The sequence below is a fragment of the Scatophagus argus genome, chromosome 8 (genome assembly GCF_020382885.2).
Source record: "Scatophagus argus isolate fScaArg1 chromosome 8, fScaArg1.pri, whole genome shotgun sequence".
Taxonomy (NCBI): domain Eukaryota; kingdom Metazoa; phylum Chordata; class Actinopteri; family Scatophagidae; genus Scatophagus; species Scatophagus argus.
Window position 1 is genome coordinate 18,370,214 of NC_058500.1, and position 19,147 is coordinate 18,389,360.

The 19,147-nt window shown below is 44.5% G+C and overlaps 1 protein-coding gene across 2 annotated transcripts in view; it reads left to right on the forward strand.

Annotated features, from left to right (window-relative positions):
* Positions 1-19,147, forward strand: part of soga1 (suppressor of glucose, autophagy associated 1) — a 90,595-nt gene that overhangs the window by 19,200 nt on the left and 52,248 nt on the right. For both annotated transcript variants that reach the window (XM_046395798.1, XM_046395797.1), the window contains exon 4: positions 733-882. In XM_046395798.1, coding sequence (XP_046251754.1) covers positions 733-882 — 150 coding nt within the window. The remainder of the gene's footprint in view (positions 1-732; positions 883-19,147) is intronic.

Below are 19,147 nucleotides of genomic sequence, written 5' to 3' on the forward strand. Positions count from 1 at the left end.
ACATATCTGAGGCTTTGAAATGAAGTAAAATATAGCCAAGGTTCTGTCTCTTTTACCTCAGTTGAGATTAGTTACATAAAAAGTAATCTCATGAGCAATAACCCACGATGAGAGATTAAAGTTATTGTAGTCAGCACTGGCAGATGAAGATTTCTTTACTGCAAGTCACAAATCCACCTTGTGTGCTTTGTTTTAGGGAAAGATCCTGGTCCACGTGAAGATTACGCTGATTAGATTGTTACTCTAAGAGGGTTTTGCAAGGGAGAATAGTTTTTTTAGACCAATTTGATATGTGAGAATCGATTTTAATATAGTCTCTTTCACAGTGTTTCCTGCTTTATTAAAGTGATTTTGTGCACAAGACGGTGATGATTGAGATAATGAAGTTGTTACAGTAATCGTAGAAGGTGAGATGTGCATTTAATCTCTCTCTTGATCTCTGTGCGTGTTTTACCTTGTGCTGCTGGAGGCGCAAAGTTCAGACTTGTGCAATGCAAATGATTAGTAAGGGTAAGAATTGGTAAGAATTCTGCCATGACTTATTAAGACACAAGTTAAACCGCAGTGACAACAGACAAGAATCAACATGAAAACTACACAGAGAGCGTCCTATTATAATACCTGTGTGTTCTGGAAAGTGACTACAAAGCAGTTAGTGTTTTGCATTTTGGGGATCTATTGTGAGACACACTGAGGTAAACACCCCTTAACCTTCCTACTTTATCCTCTCAGGTGGCGAAGGATGTGTCGATTCGTCTCCACAGCCAGCTGGACAGCGTGGAAAAGAAGAGGAGTCGTCTCGAGCAAGAGAACGAGGAGCTTAGGGTCCGACTGCAGGACCTGGAGGTCGCCAAACAGGTCCTACAGCAGGAGATTGACAAGGTAGGATCAAAATATCATCACTGTGCTGTATGGAGCTGGGCCTGGAGAGACCAGCATGACTCACTGAATGGCAGGAGTGGTGTTTGCTAGCATGGCAGGTTTTTATCTCGACGCAGAGGTGAACAGAACATACGGTTTCTGGTTTATGAGAATTTGAAGCTTTTTGTGTGATGGAGGAGCTAAGTTATAATATACCTCACAGCAAAGAGTGTATAGTTGTGTCATCTTAGCAGCAGTAGTGCTCCAATTCACCACTGTGTTGTTAAGCAAACTCCTTCTTGTTGAAGAAGATTACTACGTCTAAGTGCAGATTAAAATGTCTGTTTGCGTTCAGACCAAATTGGAAATTTCAGGTGAACACCGAGGTACAAGCTGATCCTTGTTTAGCCCGTTGTCCTTTTGGCCCTTTGAAGAAAACATTGTTTACAGTGCTCAGTTTGCCCGGGAGCCTCAGGAGAGCTCATCTCTGTTCTCATCTAGTGTTCACTTCATTTTTGCCACTCCGCTGCGACTCCAGGGACTTTTTTGTTATACCAAGTGTAGCCAATAAAGCGCTGCAATGAAAAGGAGGGATAAAATCTGATGTCAGGGCCAGCTGAAGTGACAATAAACAAAAAGGAGTTGACACTGGTACTTGTTTGCAAAGAAAATGTAAAAAATTAATAAAGTGATGTTGGGACTAGATTCAAGCAAGACTGACCTCTCAGCTGTCTCCCAAAGGCCTCATTCTGAGCAATCCAATCTGAGTGAAAAGCTTAAAATGAGGGCCCATCTTTCCATGCATTTTATTCTCTCTCTCTCTCTCTCTCTCTGGTCTTGGCCCAGGACCAGGCCCCTGATGTGGGTCAGGGTTGGATGGATGGCTGGGTTGCTGGAAGGGGATCTGGGTCTGTCTGCTCCGGTCTGGCTGGACTGTGTGTTCTCTTGATACGGTTGCCAGTTTGCTGTCTGCAGATGGCTGGAAGGGACACTCAGTGCTTGCTGATGTTGACTTTATGTCAGCAGACAGGCAGTTTAAGCTAACTGGATGAGTGGAGAGGTGAAAAAAGCAAGCTACTTTGTTGCTCAGTAATGAATGTAAAATGGAGTGTGAGGCAGATTGGTGAGTGATGCCTGTCTGCTGCGTAGCCAAATTTACAGTTTCAGTTTCTATTCTGACCGTCACCTGTGGTCATTGGCTTTGGGTACTCATAGCAAAGAATCATCTTTTCATGAGCGTCAGATTCTTGATGCATTAAGGTGTTCATGTTGATATTTTCCACTTATTATCCGCTAGTTGATTGGATCACATGTTCTGCATTTGCACGATGGTTCCAGAAGTGTTCCTACATGAAATCCTTCATGTTCCTCAACGCAGAAACACAGGAGTCTGTGGGTTAATGTTGCGTCTATCAGTGCTAATCACGTTTTTTCCATCACTTTGTTATGGTGGATGGCCCAAGATACTACCGTGATCGTCAGCTACCAGTGCAGTGGAGAAGAACCCAGTCAGAGAATCAGGGCTGTAGTGAATTCAAAACACTTTGCTGATGGGGTTTATACTGCTCAGTGCCGATTTTCTACAAAGTGTGATCACTAGTTTTTGCATTCTGTTAGCAGTGGATACAACAGTATTTTCACCATGGTGCGTTGATGTTTCTTTACAAAATGCTCCCTGGGATTTGTAGTTGACTTCACTCTTTAAGTTTCTATGTGCATGGGCTTGCATTGACTTTTTCATCAAAGAAGTAGATTTAACTTTCAGAACCCTGGATGATATAATTTCCACTTTGCAACTCTGTTCACCAAAATAGTCAATCAAAGCATCAGATGTATTCAAGTAAAAAAAAATTTGAAAAATGTAAGTGGAAACATATCTACAGTATGCGAACAACAGGAGCTGATTTATTTAGTTATTTTCCATCTAGCATATCGACCTATTGACTGACCAGATGGCTGCCATGCTGAGGGGTTCTCTGGCTGTTTGCTAGCTGTTTGACTACCACGGTTTCATATTGCTGTGTTTGGTCTGTTATGTTGAGCTATGCTACACCTTCAGTGATGGAAATTCTTCACATAGCTGATATGACTCAGGGAACTATGTTTGTGTGTGTGCTCATCCGCACAGGAATGTCTCACTCATCTGTGTCAAGTGCAGCCCAGAAACTGAAGGAATGAAGCAAAAATAACAAGAGAAAAAACAGGAAACTAAAGAGACACATGCTGCAAAGTGATGTACACGCGGTAAACAAAGGTGTGTGAAAAGCTTCTAACAAACTGCACAAAAAGGCATTTAAACTGCACAGACAAAAGAACTCACACACACTGAAGGCTTTGGTGATTCACAGGTGTAAAGGAGGTGTGTGAATTATTGATTGTGTTGTGGTGGCAGCTGCAGGCTCCATTCTGTACTGATATTGATATTCTTTACAAAGCAGAGCTCTGTGGCGTTCTGGCCAAACCTTTATGCTGCTCCAGGCTGTTGTTATTTTACTGCGAACTGGAGAGGGAGGGTTTCTGCAAACCTAACAGTGTTAATGCTTTTTACCCCCAAAATAAAAAGAAACAATACTATTAATATACCAATACCATCAATGAAGAACCAAATCAAAACAGCTATTTTGTCTAGAAATTCACCTGACTGTTGTAACCTACTCTGTTACCTTGAGTCTAAGAGTATCTGTGTACAGTATTTAGCATGCTGTTAGACCAACACGCACACACACACACACACACACACACACAGACACACACTTTTGTTTACCACCCTGTGGGTAAAGAAACAATCAAGTCGAACATGGAGAAGAGAGATGCCCTTCCTCTCATTTATTCTTTATGTCCTGTTCCTCTTCTTCTTCTCTCTCATCCCTCCCTCACACACCATCTCCACCTCCCCCGCCATCCCTCTCTTGCTCACCTTCTATTCTTTTCCTCTCCCTGCCTCCCCCTGTCCCTCCTCTCCTGCTGTACCCATAGAGACCCAGAGGAATGCTGATACAGGGATTTCTTAATCCTGTCTCCCTCCTCTCTTTCAAAATCTGTTCTCTGTCCGTCTCCTCCTCCTCTGCTCTCCTCCCCTCCTCCATACCAAAGACAGAGCCTCCCTCTCTCACTCATACCTCTGCATTTTTGTCTCTCTCCCCCCTCCTTTCTGTCTTTTCTTCTGCTGCAATCTTTCCGGCTTGTTTGACCTTTGAAGGAGGCAAGGCCTGATATAATGATTGGGGGAGCTGCGTTACAGAGGGATGTAGGTTAAGGAAGGAGGTAAAGAAAGGGTGTCTCTCTGGGTTTATAAGAAATAGACTTCCGGATGGATAGAGTGCTTTTTACAGGTGTTTTGTCACTAGGCAGAGATTGATTGGGGGAATGGATGAATTTCAGGAGTCTGGAACAAAAAAAGAAACTGTTGCAGACAAAAAATACCTTTTTTTAAATGTATTTTCACAACACCAAAAATCGTCTCCTGAATCTTTATTTGTCTCACTGCAGCTATTATTATTATTATTATTTTTATCATTTCGGTTACTGCCAGTTCGACTCTGTTGGTTATAGTCATGCAATCCACAGTGTGTAGTGTAAATAGCTAAATAATACCAGCTGCAATTTGAGCAAGCTGAATTTTTGTGCTTCACTCAGGTTTGAATATGTGATGGATAGACAGAGGAATGGTCAGGTGATACATGTGCTCATGAGGTGCTCGTGAATGAAGGATTTTGACCTTGTAAGTATTGAAAGACGGATGTAATTACATCGACGGTGTTCCAGCTGCCATTGACTTTGACCTGATGTTTCAGTTCTGTGTTGCTCACTCCCTGTACTGATGTAGACTTAAGAGAAGAGTTGATGACGTGCATGATTGTCTCTCATGCCTTCACAGGTGAAGTGAATAACATTAACCATCAGTTTACAATGCAGTGTTCTGCAGGGAAACCTCGGGTTCTGGCAATCATGTGGAATAAGCTGAATTCACCCCATACACTTACAAAGGTTGTGCTAACATCAGAAAATGTCTACATGATGGGCAGATAAAAAGAAAACCTGCCCCTTAACTTATCTTATCTTATCTTTATTATCTTATCATTAGCTTAGCTTAAATTAACTTAGTTTAATTTATCTTAACCTGGCTTACCTTAGCTTACCGTAGCTTAGCTTGACTTGGTTATTATTAGCTTATTTTATATTAACTTAGCTTAATGTAACTTCACTTAACTTAGCTTAACATAGTTTAACTAATCTTATTGAGTTTAGCTTAATTTAACTTGAAGACCCTCAAAATTTCCTAGATTGGTTTCTTGCTGTGAGGATTGTATAAACACACTGTTTTCCAAAATTGCTTTGATTATTTCACATTAGAGATTCAACTACACAGAAGCTTGCGTGTATATATGTATCATAAAAAACAGCAATGTCAATCAAATCTTCTTCACATCACTACTGCCAGACAGAAACATTTTTATTACACCCTCATTTTTAGCTGCTCACACTGTAGCGAGCAAAACATCCATTATAAGTAAGATCCTGGAAGTTTTTTCATGGGCTGCAGTAGAAGTTGACCTAAAAAAGCTTTTTTTTCCAGCTGCGGCCACACTGCCTCAAGGTGACTAAACACAAAGGAGTCACAGAGGGATGAAAAGAAGGAGATGTAGGCAGATGGAGGGATGTGAAATGGGGGGATACAAAGCAGGATGTATGGTTGAACTTCAAGTACTCCTTTGAGAAGAGAACAAGAGGAAAGCAAAGAAATGAAGAAACGGAGAACAAAGGATGAACGCACTGACAAGAGAAAGAAGGAAATTATACAGTATAGGACTGAGCGAGAGGGAGAGAAAAGAGAGATAGTTGAGAGGAGGACTGTACCATGTGGGGTCCTGGTAGGACGGCTGGCATTCGAGGAGATTACGACCTTAACTGGAAGAAGAAAAAAATCTCAGTGGCTTGAGGCTGAAGGGAAAAATGGAGCTTGTCACTTCACTGATTCTCTTTTTTTGTCTGTTTTTTTTCTCTTTCTTTCTTTCAGTTTCTCTCACAAGTTGATATGTTTTTTCTCCTTCTCGCCCCTCCTCCTCCTCTCTGCATGTGTTTAATTCCCATGTTTCTCTTGAAGGTCATTCAAGAGCTTTCTCTCTCCCTTTTTGTGAGTGTGTATGTGTGTGTGTTGAGACCATGGTGATTTAGAGTTAGTACACTGAGGATGATAAGGTCACTCTGTCTGCATGGGCACATTATAAAATGGACATTTTTATGTGCTCACTCTCTTTCTCTCTCTCTCTCTCTCTCTTTTTCACACACATCTTCCCAAAACACACCTCTGAGGAACACACTCATCTCTCAGGGAACATGGATATCTTAAGAGAGATGGTTTCGGTGCAGCTGGAAAAGAATATTATGGTAGACTATTGGCAACCCAACAAACCCAGCTAATGTCCACTGCTACTGTCTTTCCACGTTATGAGGAAGTTTATCCTGTCCTCTTTGTCTCCAGAGGTCACTTTCTGATGCACTTTGTCATGTTTTGGTTTATTCGAACTCTTACCACCTCAGCCATCATTTTTAGCTATATTTCAGCTAATTTTTTATGCACAAATCAATGTGGATAGAGATGTAATTTGAATTCTCTGTATAACATTTGGCTTCTACAAATTGTCCTTTTCTGTTTCCACAGTGGACAGAAAAAAGCCCACACTGTTTCTTTTTCCTAAAAAAAACCACAGTGCTTGCTTCACTTGGGACTGTTAAGAAAATTTGTGTAAATTGAAGATTCATTTTTGAATTTCAGCTCACTATAGAGTAAACTATTGACTATTAAGGGAATAGTGCATGAGGAAGTCAGGGAGGGATTTTAGATACAGTGGCTTTCTTTCTCTGTCGAGGGCACACAGACTTTTAAAGTCTCTCTCTCTCTCACTCGTGTGCGTCTCTTGCTCTTATTCCCCAGTTAGTGCTGAAGGAAACTGTTCCCTGTTATTTCTGCCATTCAGGAAGTGCTGCCTATTGTTTAGAGCAAGTTGAGGGATGTAGGGCAAGAGTAGCTGGAGACTTTGCAGTGTGCATTTCAGCGTGTGTGTGTGTGTGTGTGTGTGTGTGAAAGCTGAAAGCAATACAGGGCGTTCACTCATATGCAAGTTAGCCTGCAGTGTGTGTTAATTTTCATGGTTACAGTGAGCTTTTCTGTTTATTCCTGCAAAACTTGGAGCATGGGTGTATGTTATGTACATGCCATTGTGGCAACGTGCACAGGAGAGAGAGAGAGAGAGAGAGAGAGCATGGAAGATCAGTTAAGCTGTGACAATTTAAGGTTGTTTATATTTAAAGCCTCAATTAACCCGTTGAACCCGTGTTTTTTTTGTTCGGTTTTTACTTTCTTTATTCATAGGTTAGACAACTCAAAAATACATCAAGAAAAATATTATTTCTTTATTGAATAATCTGTAAAGCAGATAATTAGTCATTTAGTCTATAAATATTAAAAAATAGTGGAAAAACTAGCCTTTACTGTACAGTTTCTCCCAGCTGACAGTGATGTATCCATCATTCAGTCTCTTTTTTCTCTCCATGTCTGCTTTTCTGCAGCCTGCAGGTCATGACACCCACATTATTTCCCCCTGGGCCATGTCAGGCCGCTGGGACGCTATGAAAGCAGCATCTTGTTGTCTGCAGGGACACAAATGTTGTTAAATGGGTCAGAGCATCAAAGCAGCCCCGGTTTAAACTTAGTTTTATCTGGGTCACAGTGATTGATTAGAGAGGCGATGGTCTTAGAAGAACAGAGAAGAAAATCAGGCACATAACAGCTCCCACTCCACACCAGAGACGGGTTAACGTGTGCTTTAAAGAAGAAGATGGTCGAATGAAGCGAGATCGGGAGATTGGCAGATTGGCAGATGATGCGTCATCAAAAATGACCAGAAAGTAGGAACAAAAAATGGAAAACACAAACTGCCACTTGACTGTAGTCAGGATCAGTTGCAGTTCTGCTGTGTTAGACTGCATTAGTTACAGCCAGGTGTGCTTAATAAAACAGCTACTCAGTGTGTGCTGCAACTCTGCCTTATTTACCTCAACTCACCGGCACCACATATTTGAATGAATGCATCAGTACGGACATTCATTACAGAAGAAAATAAAAGCCCCTTCCAACAAACATCCAGTGCTGCTGTTACAAAGGAATCAGACTGTATTGTTGCCTCTTTACACACACTGCATAAACAAAAACTACAGTCTGATTCATACGCACTTTAACTGCTTCTCATATGATTTCCCCATCATCGCAGCAGAGCTAACATCACACTTCTTCAGTGATGATGCTTTTATACACAGACGCTTAGCATTGCGTTTGCCTGCGCCTCATGTTCCCTATGTTTACCACCAATATTTGTGTTAAATTTTTCAACAGCCGAGCATCTTTTAGGAGCCCTGGGGGGGTTCTGAGGTAATTTCATGCCTCGGTAGCTGGAGCACAAGTGTATCTGTGATGCCACACGTGCTGAAGGGAACTGAACTGTTGGAGACACTGATGGAGACACTGGGAGGTGACTGGGGAGTAATAACCCTGTGAAAACAGAAGAAGGGAAGTGAAAGGGGAGAGGATCAGGGGGTAAGAGAGAGGGAGAGATGGATGAATGTGTAGATACCATTTAGTGATAAAAACCCTGCCCCTGCAGGGATTCAGCAGAAGGAGGAAAAAAACACAAACAGCATTTTTTTTATGTCCGCTGCCTGGTGCTTAAATTGTGTTTGTTTAGACATAGTGTTTGAAATAGTGTTTGCACAATGTTGGTTTTGAAGGGGCAATAGTCTCAAAACACGAAGATATACATTTCATATCGGATCAGGCTTGAAACTGAAGAGGAAAGAGAGTGTGGCATTTTGGGTCAATAAATGACATCACTGAATGAATGAATGAATGAGTTGTCTCGATTGTTGTAAGAATTGTCAGATTGAGAAGAGATGAATGGAAGGATGTTCTGATAGCTTGGCGACAGTTTTTGTCTGAGCAGACAGAAATAGGAAAGGATGGAATAGGTCATAGGAAACAAAAAGCTGTTTTCTGACCTGGACATCTGACTGGCTGAGCACCATTTAAAGCAGTTGTAAAATACCAGATAAATGCTCACCTTTGACTGCACGACACTTTAGTCGAGTGCTAATGCATTAACAGAAAATGACTCCTAACGGCTGCTGCGTCGCTCTTGCGATGTATAAACCTCGTCTCTCTGAAATGTCAACTCGTTATCATTAGTAGGTTTGACATTCACATGTTTTCTCCCACAGAGCTTTGGTTGACTTGAAAAGGTTTCGTAAAACACGTGCAGAATTTCTGCTAGAGAAGCTTTTCCTCTTTGCTGTGACTCTTTGTCCTCTCAAAGTTAAATTTACTTGCACAAAATCTCAAAGCAGCCAATCAAACTCTCACAGGAAACACTTGAAAAGGAGCAAGTGTAGGTGTACGGTCTGTTAGCTTTAGGTTCATGTCTGATTTTTACATTGATACAACAAATAAAAGGTCACTTTTAAATCTAGTTGGGTCAGTTTTTCACAGTTTATTGACCAACATTTTCAACACCATGAAATCAAATGAAGAAACAAAAAAACAGCTTGTCCTATAATCCAGATTTGATTAACCTGAGCAGGAAGGGCGTTACCAGGGCAACCTGACCAGATTCCTTCTTGATTCTTGAGATACTGCTCAGCCTTTTCCCTTTGTATGTACCTGTGATTTTCTTTCTGCCATGTTTGATCCACATGCCTGATGAAAAGGTTATAAAGGATAGATTTAAAAGGGAAACAGATGGAGCTGATGGAGAGTGGATATGCTCTGTGATGGATAGGAAGCTTCGGGCACAGTGTGTCAGAAACAGGACAGGCTCGATGGACGGGGATAGAAAGAGAAGGACGAGGATAAAGACAGAAAAGAGCACAGTGCGAACAGACACCACAGAGTCGTCTGATGGGGGGTGATTCTGTACACAAGAGCAGATGGATGATTGAGAGGAGGAGGAGGAGGGATGAGGACGTTCCTGCTCTCTATCTCACACACACACACACACACACACACACATTAAAAGGTGTGCAGCTGTTAAAAGCTGGCTGAAGTGCAGATTATCTCACCTGTGGGGGACAAATTGGGGTTTGCCGAAAAGGTTTTTCTGTGATCTCTGTTGGGAACCATTGTGTCCAAAACACACTCACACACACACACACACTATACTGTGTCGATTATCTTCTATGTATACGTGCTAAAAGTGTTTGTGTGGTGATCTATTGATTGTCTCATATGTGGTCCGTATAGAGCCAACGTTGGTCCCTTGAGATTACATCATGTGCTTTAATTTCCTTTGTGTATGTGCTCATGGATGTGTGTGTGTGCATGCTTTAAGTCCTTATTTTTTATTTCAGTGGAAGTATAATTGTGTGTGCTTGGTAGCCTACTGAGTGTGTGTTGCTGTGACGCTGAGCAGCTCTCAGCTCATGAATTAAACATCAATTATACGTCCTGATGTCAGTAGTAATCTGCTTAGCACACCAGTTATACTGCTACTGTACTGTGGTGTCTGAGAACACAGTGCCATCACAGAAACACAGCGCCACCACAGCACTAGTAGGAATCTGTAGCCATCACTGGGTTCATCTGTCTCTTAGAGCTGCTGATAGAAAGTCAATTTTTTTTTTTTTGTTTTGCAACAGACATTTTCACATCACAATAGTAAAAGCACAGGTGTGAATAGCAAGGTCAGTCATGGCTAGATTTCATTTAGCTGCCCGAGTTTCAGTGTCCTGGTATTGTACATGCAGGCTCACTGTCACATTGTCAAACAGTCATGTATATCATGCAGCACACAGCCACACTCTCTTTTCTTCAAAGTGATCTCTGGAGGAAGGAGCACAATGTGAAGGTTTTCTCTGGTCTGTTGTGATTGGTTGCACACTAAACATACATTAAACTGTTGGAAACTTGAACTTGCTGCTACTGGCAGTTTGACTGCTTTTATTCATATTTGAATTGTGTAGAAAACATAGGCATGTTACTATGCATCCTAAGCACTGAGATTATTATTCCAGTGGCTTGTTTGTTTAATTTCCTTTTATACAATAATGGATTTGAGTATTAACATCAACCCCACTTCGCCGTGACATTTATGAATTTCCCCTCCCTCACACATAACCTCTCAGGATAATCGTCTACCTGCTCAGCAGACGGCGAAGCAGCTTCAGCCTGTCTGCGGTTTCGCTGCTGCTTTCTCACAGAGGAGCAGATAAACCGAGGAGGCGAGAGGCAGCAGAGTTCTCCAACAGCCAAATCAATACGGGCATTTAAATTTTTTAAAAGGCTTGATTGCCTTTGGATTTAATAGCTTCACACTTTGCTCAGTGAAATGGCCATACTTTCCCGTGAGCCCCTCTGGTATACGACGCTGTGGGGACAAAGCCTGAACAGCACCTTTAAATCTGTTTGTTTTGTGGCTCTGGTGCTTTTTTTGTGCAGCACTTAAGTTTCAGTGCCATTTCATTATATCATATCCCTTGGGTTCTTCTTGTATTTAGATGTTACTATCAGTGAAACCCCCAGTTTAAGTCAAACTTTTTTCTCACAGGTCTCCAATTATCTGACTTGCACGTGAGAGGAAACTCACCTGATCATGTTTTTGGTGGTCTGGCTGTTATTTCCTCTTTAAAACACTGCAGGTGACCTTGTCTTTGTAATTGGATGAGACGAAAGACAGATATCGCAGTGATTTGTGCTGCAGAGAATTTTACGCAGGGCAGATGATAGATGAAGTAGCCTGGACTGTGGCCGTTTATTGGTATTACTTTGCGGTACTGGTGGGTGTAACATTACAGGTGTAAGGTATTAAGCTGTGTACACAATCAGTGCACAGAATCCCAGTGTTTCCCCTCTGCTAGGTCTAATGTCACTGAGGCAGTTCAAAAACGCTTGAAAAGTGAACTGAGAAAACCTTCGCGTTTTAACTTCAAATGAGGGAAAAGCTGCAACCCGTCAGGGTTAAACACTTTCGGACACAGCTGAAGGGATTTAAAACATATTAAATATGAACTAGACTTGTCTTTTGATATGGCTGGGAGATGATTATAGCTAGAGGCCAAATACTCTGCAAAGACTCAAATTACAAGCTACTGAGTTGAAGACCAGAACATTTTTAGAAGAACAGTCTAAGGATGACTTTTTGTTATTAACTGGTAACAGAGGTGTGATTCTGCCTGGGTCATCCATCCATCCATTTTCTATACCGCTTATCCGTCAGGGTCGCGGGGGAGCTGGAGCCTATCCCAGCTGACTACGGGCGAGAGGCGGGGTACACCCTGGACTGGTCGCCAACACACAAAGACAAACAACCACACACTCTCACAGTCACACCTAGGGGCAATTTAGAGTAGCCAATTAACCTAATGTGCATGTTTTTGGTATTGTGGGAGGAAGCCGGAGTACCCGGAGAAAACCCACGCAGGCACAGGGAGAACATGCAAACTCCACATAGAAGGGCCCAGACCGGGATTCGAACCTGGAACCCTCTTGCTATGAGGCGACAGTGCTAACCACTGCACCACCGTGCCGCCCCTGCCTGGGTCATTTACTTTATATTTACTGATCCTATAACATTAATTTATGGCAGGTTTAAAATCCTCCTGGCACACTGGAAGACTAGACTTGACTAAGTAACTGCATTCAAAGTCAGCTCGCTGACCTTCTCCAGAGTTTTCTTGGTTGTCATCATATATCCAAAGTTTAGGCTGATCAATACTGGATTTCTGAGGTTAATACAGATATTGATAATTTGGGAATTGAATGGATCATCTGCTGTAAATTTGTAAACAAACATTTAAAATGACTTGAGCTGAAGAAACATACTGAGTGGTTTTTTACAGATCCACTCAGGGCTCTCTGGTGGAGTTAATGCAGACATTTCTTTCTAAATCACCTCAAAATATCTGCAGTCAGCTAATATCTGCTGATGTGTGGTGAGCTCTAAACAGTCACATGATAACAGGTTAGCATATATGGGGTGGAGATCGTAACCTTTTCTTTGTTCAAAGATGGGCTTTTGGCTTTGCATAAAAACGTAATAAAAACAAGGTGCTCCAATGGCAGCAGTTTTCTCCATGAGAGGACTGACTGACCCTGTCAGTGTTTATCGCCGGTGGGTGAGAGGTTTATATGCTAACAATGGAGGGTGGATGTGGAGGTTTACTGCTGATGGATGATGAATGTGAGCTCTGCAGTGTATTGACTTTGCTTAGCAGTGGCAGCACTTGGCTGCACAGTGTGGACATCAACATGGGCTGCATTTAAAACACACATTTACTGTTTTCAAATATCTTTCCCCTTTCTCCGGCCTCCATCTCTCGCTTTTTCCCTCCGTTCCTCCTTGTTCCTTTCTCTTTCTTTCCTCTCCTCCTCATCCTGCTTCCTTCCTTCCTTCCTTCCTTCCTTCCTTCCTTCCTTCCGCTGCTCCCTTCCTAAAATGAGACTGTGTGACATCATCACCGTGCTGCCGGCTCTTGTTGCGATGTGGAAGTGGAGACGTGGAAAACGAGAGGCTGGCACCTCTCGCTGATGCTGGTCTGGCTGCAGTGCTGTTACCATGGCTACGTGTGGCTGATGCGGTGCGTTGCTGTGGTGTCCCAGAGCAGCTGTACGCCTGTCAGGGAGCCCTGTGCTGCAGACTGTTAAATGGAGGAGGAAAATTAGCCTCCAAATCAGATTACAATATGTTTGATTGGACAAAATTAAAAGATTTGACTTTCAAATCAAAATAGAACTTTTTATAATAATTTAATTTATAGCCTGTGTTTAAGGGGCTCCACAACATGAAATTTAACAAGCAGGTTTACAGCCTACAGGAGCTTTGTTATTTGGACTATGGAGGTTTATTCCCCACCTCAGGAGCTTTTAAGTGTGATAAAGCATTCAAAATCAAAGGTTCACTTATTAGCATTTGACAATCCTCAAAAAGTAAGGGAAAACATGAATGACAAATCACTTAATCAATTGTTGTCTTTTTTTAAAAAAGCTATTTGCGGCTCTTTTTTTTTTTTAGCTTTTTAAAAAAAAAAAAAAAAAAAAAAAGCTATTTGCGGCTCTCTCCTCCTTGAACCGCCACCTTAACGTGGTGGAGGGGTTTGAGTACCTGAGTGATCCTAGGGGCTATGTTGTCGGGGGCTTAAGCCCCTGGTAGGGTCTCCCAAGGCAAACAGGTTCTAGGTGACAGGTCAGACAAAGAGCGGTTCAGAAGCCCCAGATGAAAGAAAAAACAGCAAGGATGTGTACGTCGCCCGGATTGGCGTTACCGGGGCCTCACCCTGGAGCCAGGCCTGGGGTTGGGGCTCGCAGGCGAGCGTCTGGTGGCCGGGTCTCCGCCCACGGGACCCGGTCGGGTACAGCCCGAAGAAGCGACGTGGGCCCGCTCTCTCGTAGGCCCACCACCCGCGAGAGGGTTCAGAAGGGGCCGGTGCAATGTGGTTCGGGCGGCAGCTGTGGACGGGGATCCCAGCGACCCAAACCCCGGACAAAAACTCTAGCTATGGGGACATGGAATGTCACCTCACTGGGGGGGAAAGAGCCCGAGCTTGTGCAGGAAATTGAGCGGTACCGGCTAGAGATAGTTGGGCTCACTTCCACGCACAGCCTGGGCTCTGGAACCCAACTCCTGGAGAGAGGCTGGACTCTCTTCTACTCTGGAGTTGCCCATGGTGTGAGGCGGCGAGCTGGTGTGGGCTTGCTCATAGCCCCCCAGCTTAGCCGCCATGTGTTGGAGTTCTCCCCGGTGAACGAGAGAGTCGTTTCCCTACGCCTTCAGGTTGGGGATAGGTCTCTCACTGTTGTTTCGGCCTATGGGCCAAACAGCAGTGCAGAGTACCCGGCTTTCTTGGAGTCCCTGGGAAGGGTACTGGAATGTGCTCCGACCGGGGACGCCATAGTTCTACTGGGGGACTTCAATGCCCACGTGGGCGACGACAGTGATACCTGGAGGGGCGTGATTGGGAGGAACGGCCTCCCTGATCTGAATCCGAGTGGTGTTCTGTTGTTGGACTTCTGTGCTAGTCACAGTTTGTCCATAACGAACACTATGTTCAAGCATAAGGATGTCCATCGGTGCACATGGCACCAGGACACCCTGGGCCGGAGGTCAATGATCGACTTTGTGGTTGTGTCATCTGGCCTTCGGCCATATGTCTTGGACACTCGGGTGAAGAGAGGGGCTGAGCTGTCCACCGATCACCACCTGGTGGTGAGTTGGATCCGCTGGTGGAGGAGGAAGCCGGACAGACTTGGCAGACCCAAACGTGTTGTGAGGGTCTGCTGGGAACGTCTGGCGGAACCCTCCGTCAGAGGGGTTTTCAACTCACACCTCCGGGAGAACTTTGACCAGATTCCGAGGGAGGCTGGGGACATTGAGTCCGAGTGGACCATGTTTTCCACCTCCATTGTGGAAGCTGCTGCTCGGAGCTGTGGCCGTAAGGTCTCTGGTGCCTGTCGTGGCGGCAATCCCCGAACCCGGTGGTGGACACCGGAAGTAAGGGATGCCGTCAGGCTGAAGAAGGAGTCCTATCGAGCATGGTTGGCTTGTGGGACTCCTGAGGCAGCTGACGGGTATCGGAGGGCCAAGCGTGCGACAGCCCGAGCGGTTGCGGAAGCAAAAACTCGGGTCTGGGAAGAGTTTGGGGAGGCCATGGAGGAGGACTATTGGTCGGCCTCGAGGAAATTCTGGCAAACCATCCGGCGCCTCAGGAGGGGGAAGCAGTGCCCTGCTAATACTGTTTACAGTGGAAGTGGGGAGCTGCTGACTTCGACTGGGGATATTGTCGGAAGGTGGAAGGAATACTTCGAGGACCTCCTCAATCCTGCTGACGTGTCTTCCATTATGGAAGCAGAGGCTGAGGACCTTGAGGCGGGTCCATACATTGCCCAAGCTGAAGTCACTGAGGTAGTTGGGAAGCTCCTCGGTGGCAGAGCTCCGGGTGTGGATGAGATTCGTCCTGGGTACCTTAAGGCTCTGGATGTTGTGGGGCTGTCTTGGCTGACACGACTCTGCAACATCGCATGGCAGTCAGGGACAGTGCCCTTGGACTGGCAGACTGGGGTGGTGGTCCCTCTTTTTAAGAAGGGGGACCGGAGGGTGTGCTCCAATTACAGAGGGATCACACTCCTCAGCCTCCCCGGGAAAGTCTATGCCAGGGTACTGGAGAGGAGAATCCGGCCGATAGTCGAACCTCGGATCCAAGAGGAACAATGCGGTTTTCGTCCTGGTCGTGGAACACTGGACCAGCTCTATACCCTCCGCAGGGTGCTTGAGGGTTCATGGGAGTTTGCCCAACCGGTCCACATGTGTTTTGTGGACTTGGAGAAGGCATTCGACCGTGTTCCCCGTGGCATCCTGTGGGAGGTGCTCTGGGAGTATGGGGTCCGGGGTCCTTTGCTAAGGGCTGTGCGGTCTCTGTACTCTCGGAGCAGGAGCTTGGTCCGCATTGCCGGCAGTAAGTCGGACCTGTTCCCAGTGCATACTGGCCTCCGGCAGGGCTGCCCTTTGTCACCGGTCCTGTTCATTATTTTTATGGACAGGATTTCTAGGCGCAGCCAGGGGCCGGAGGGTGTCTGGTTTGGGAACCACAGGATTTCATCTCTGCTTTTTGCGGATGATGTTGTCCTGTTGGCTTCTTCAGGCCAGGACCTTCAGCGTGCGCTGGGGAGGTTCGCAGCCGAGTGCGAAGCAGCTGGGATGAGAATCAGCACCTCTAAATCCGAGGCCATGGTTCTCGACCGGAAAAAGGTGGTCTGTCCCCTTCAGGTTGGAGGAGAGTTCCTGCCTCAAGTGGAGGAGTTTAAGTATCTCGGGGTCTTGTTCACGAGTGAGGGAAGATGGGAGCGTGAGATTGACAGGCGGATTGGTGCAGCGACAGCAGTAATGGGGTCGTTGTACCGGCCCGTCGTGGTGAAGAGAGAGCTGAGCCGCAAGGTGAAGCTCTCAATTTACCAGTCAATCTACGTTCCTACCCTCACCTATGGTCATGAACTTTGGGTCATGACCGAAAGAACGAGATCTCGGATACAAGCGGCTGAAATGAGCTTTCTCCGCAGGGTGGCGGGGCGCTCCCTTAGAGATAGGGTGAGGAGCTCTGTCACCCGGGAGGAGCTCGGAGTAGAGCCGCTGCTCCTCCACATCGAAAGGAGCCAGTTGAGGTGGCTCGGGCATTTGTTCCGAATGCCCCCTGGACGCCTTCCCGGGGAGGTGTTCCGGGCATGCCCCACCGGGAGGAGGCCCCGAGGAAGACCCAGGACACGCTGGAGGGACTATGTCACTCAGCTGGCCTGGGAACGCCTTGGGGTCCACCCGGAAGAGCTGGAGGAAGTGTCTGGGGAGAGGGAAGTCTGGGTATCCCTGCTCAAGCTGCTGCCCCCGCGACCCGGTCCCGGATAAAGCGGAAGAAGATGGATGGATGGATATTTGCGGCTCTAACTAAATTAAAAAATAAAGAATCACTTTTTTTTCTTCTTCAAATTTAAAATGAGAAAATTTTACATTTTCTCATTTTAAAGTGGATGTTGCCTGCGTTGCTTTTCAAATTAAAGCAGATTTTTGTCAACACTTTAGATAGAGGTGGGCATAGGCACCAGTTTATGTAAAAATGTTGCAGTTATTACAATACGAATTTGATTTGATCATCACTTAACCAGTATTTTTACTCTGAGGGGAGAAATAAGTTTAAAATAAGATTAGTCCCCATCAAAATATTATCTGTTAAAAGATAAATGAGTCTTTCTCTCTCCAAAGACCAATTCATGACTAATTGTACATGAGGACATTCAAATTTTCATTCAATATGTCAATATTGGTTTTCACATTTTATTACCTTATTTCTGATCAATAACAGACATGGACACTTGACTGTAAAAGGTGCTGAATGGAGGAGTAGTTGGCTTTTTAACTATACTCTATAGCGCTACTGTTCCTGTTGTACTTCATTATATGATTATTTCTTTGCTGCTTTCTCCCTCTTTTATGCTCCCAGCAGTGAGTTCCTGATAAAGAGACTCTTGAGCTGGTGCCCTGAGCCTGTTGTAAAGGGAAGAGTTACGTGATGATAAGGATGATCTCCTAACATGTCTCTTCGCAGTACTTCAGCTGTGTTGCATAATTCACAGGCATGTTCTTGCACTGCGTTGCTGCTCATTAGGACGGCTCGGTGCTGCTGCTGTGTTGGTTCTTACTCTCCTCTTTTCTTTCTGTTCATTGCTTCTTTCCATTCCTTTTTGTTTCCTCACCTCTTTTTCTCATCTCCGCTTCACTCCCATCTTGGCTTCTTACTGCGTCTTAACATCAGTACAGCCTCCCAGTAGTGGAAAGTAGGAAGGTTCAACCTGATATCAGAAACATATTCAGATCACAGTTTGATGAAACAGTGCAGGTGGCAGCTTCAGATACAGTCTCAGTCAAAATATTGATGTTAGTTCACAGTTTTTTTTTATTATTGTCCGTAAGTTTTAATCTGTATTTGTTGTAAAATGAAAGAATCTGTAATGAAGATTAAAGAGAAGCGGGGACATTTCACCTCATTTCCACTCTTGCTTGTTGCTTCTTTCTTTCATTATCCTGTACACACATTTGTGCACTCAACTCAAACACCCATGCAAACTGGTTCTTTGTCAGCCAGTCACCAGCCAGTGTAGAAGAACTTAGTAGACTTCAGAGTCAGTTTTAGACACAGCATTAAAGATTCCTGGACTGACGCCATGTTTAAACAAATTATGTGTCATGGAAACATCTGTGCTATTTTGACATTTTCGCTGCTCAGTCAGACTCACCCTCGGATCCATTCTGAAACCAATAAAAATCAGGCAATGATCTCCTTCTTAACCAGTAAGATGATGATTCCTGATTTATATTTTCTTCATGTCTCAGTATTATTCTGCTCTTGTTCCATATGACGTGTGCTGGTAACTGCATGAATACTGCATGAAGTGGTTCAGTCAGAACAACAGAGACACTTGAGCTCAGGGTGTCAACTGTTCATGCAAACAGTTTAACCTGAACGCGACCGTAACCACATGCAGCGAAAGTGGAAGCAGCCGATCTTACTCCCACCTACAGTGTATCTGCTGCGTGTCTGCGGTATAACATCAGTCCTATCGGAATATCTCGTCTGCGTCTCCTTTCCTATAACTCCTTTCATGTAACGAGGATGAATGAACAGAAACCGCAGAGCACGTTATCTCCTCTCTCTCCCTGTGCTCGTTTGATCGTTCTGATTACCTGGTTACATAAAAGATGCT